The 445-nt window shown below is 60.7% G+C and overlaps 1 protein-coding gene across 1 annotated transcript in view; it reads left to right on the forward strand.

Moving 5' to 3' along the window:
* The window catches only part of LOC104508647 (connective tissue growth factor-like), a gene marked incomplete at its 5' end in the record, with an annotated part of 14,618 nt that overhangs the window by 12,958 nt on the left and 1,215 nt on the right, over window positions 1–445 (forward strand). The window contains 1 exon segment of the mRNA XM_010150348.1: window positions 323–445. This exon segment is cut by the window's right edge and continues 44 nt beyond it. Coding sequence (XP_010148650.1) covers window positions 323–445 — 123 coding nt within the window.

Raw genomic sequence — 445 nt, forward strand, 5'->3', positions numbered from 1 at the left:
GGCCCGCTCGGGAGCCCCCGGACTGCAGAACAGGCTGTTTGCAAGTGGGAGAGTCCCCCCTGCGTCGCCCATCCAAGAGGAGAAGAGACTTTTATAGAGAACTTTGGGAGGTCTGGCACAGTGGGAACCAACTTCCAGTATCCACGTTGGGAATAGCCTTGGGTCCAGGGAGCCAAATACTGGATGTGCCATCTTCCGCATCCAGCACTGGGAGGGCAGAGCTGGGGATAATTGGCTCTTGGCCCTCCCCAGGAGCCCCCCCACCATGCTGCCAGCCCTGTACCATCTGCTCATCTCCTCCTCCTCTTCCTCCTTCCCACAGCTCACGAGGGCGCGACTTGTGACCTGCTGGGCAAGATCTACCACAACGGGGAGAGCTTCCAGCCCACCTGCAAGCTGCAGTGCATCTGCATGGACGGGGCCATCGGCTGCATCCCCCTCTGCT

Source organism: Eurypyga helias, unplaced genomic scaffold (genome assembly GCF_000690775.1).
Source record: "Eurypyga helias isolate BGI_N326 unplaced genomic scaffold, ASM69077v1 scaffold34414, whole genome shotgun sequence".
NCBI lineage: Eukaryota > Metazoa > Chordata > Aves > Eurypygiformes > Eurypygidae > Eurypyga > Eurypyga helias.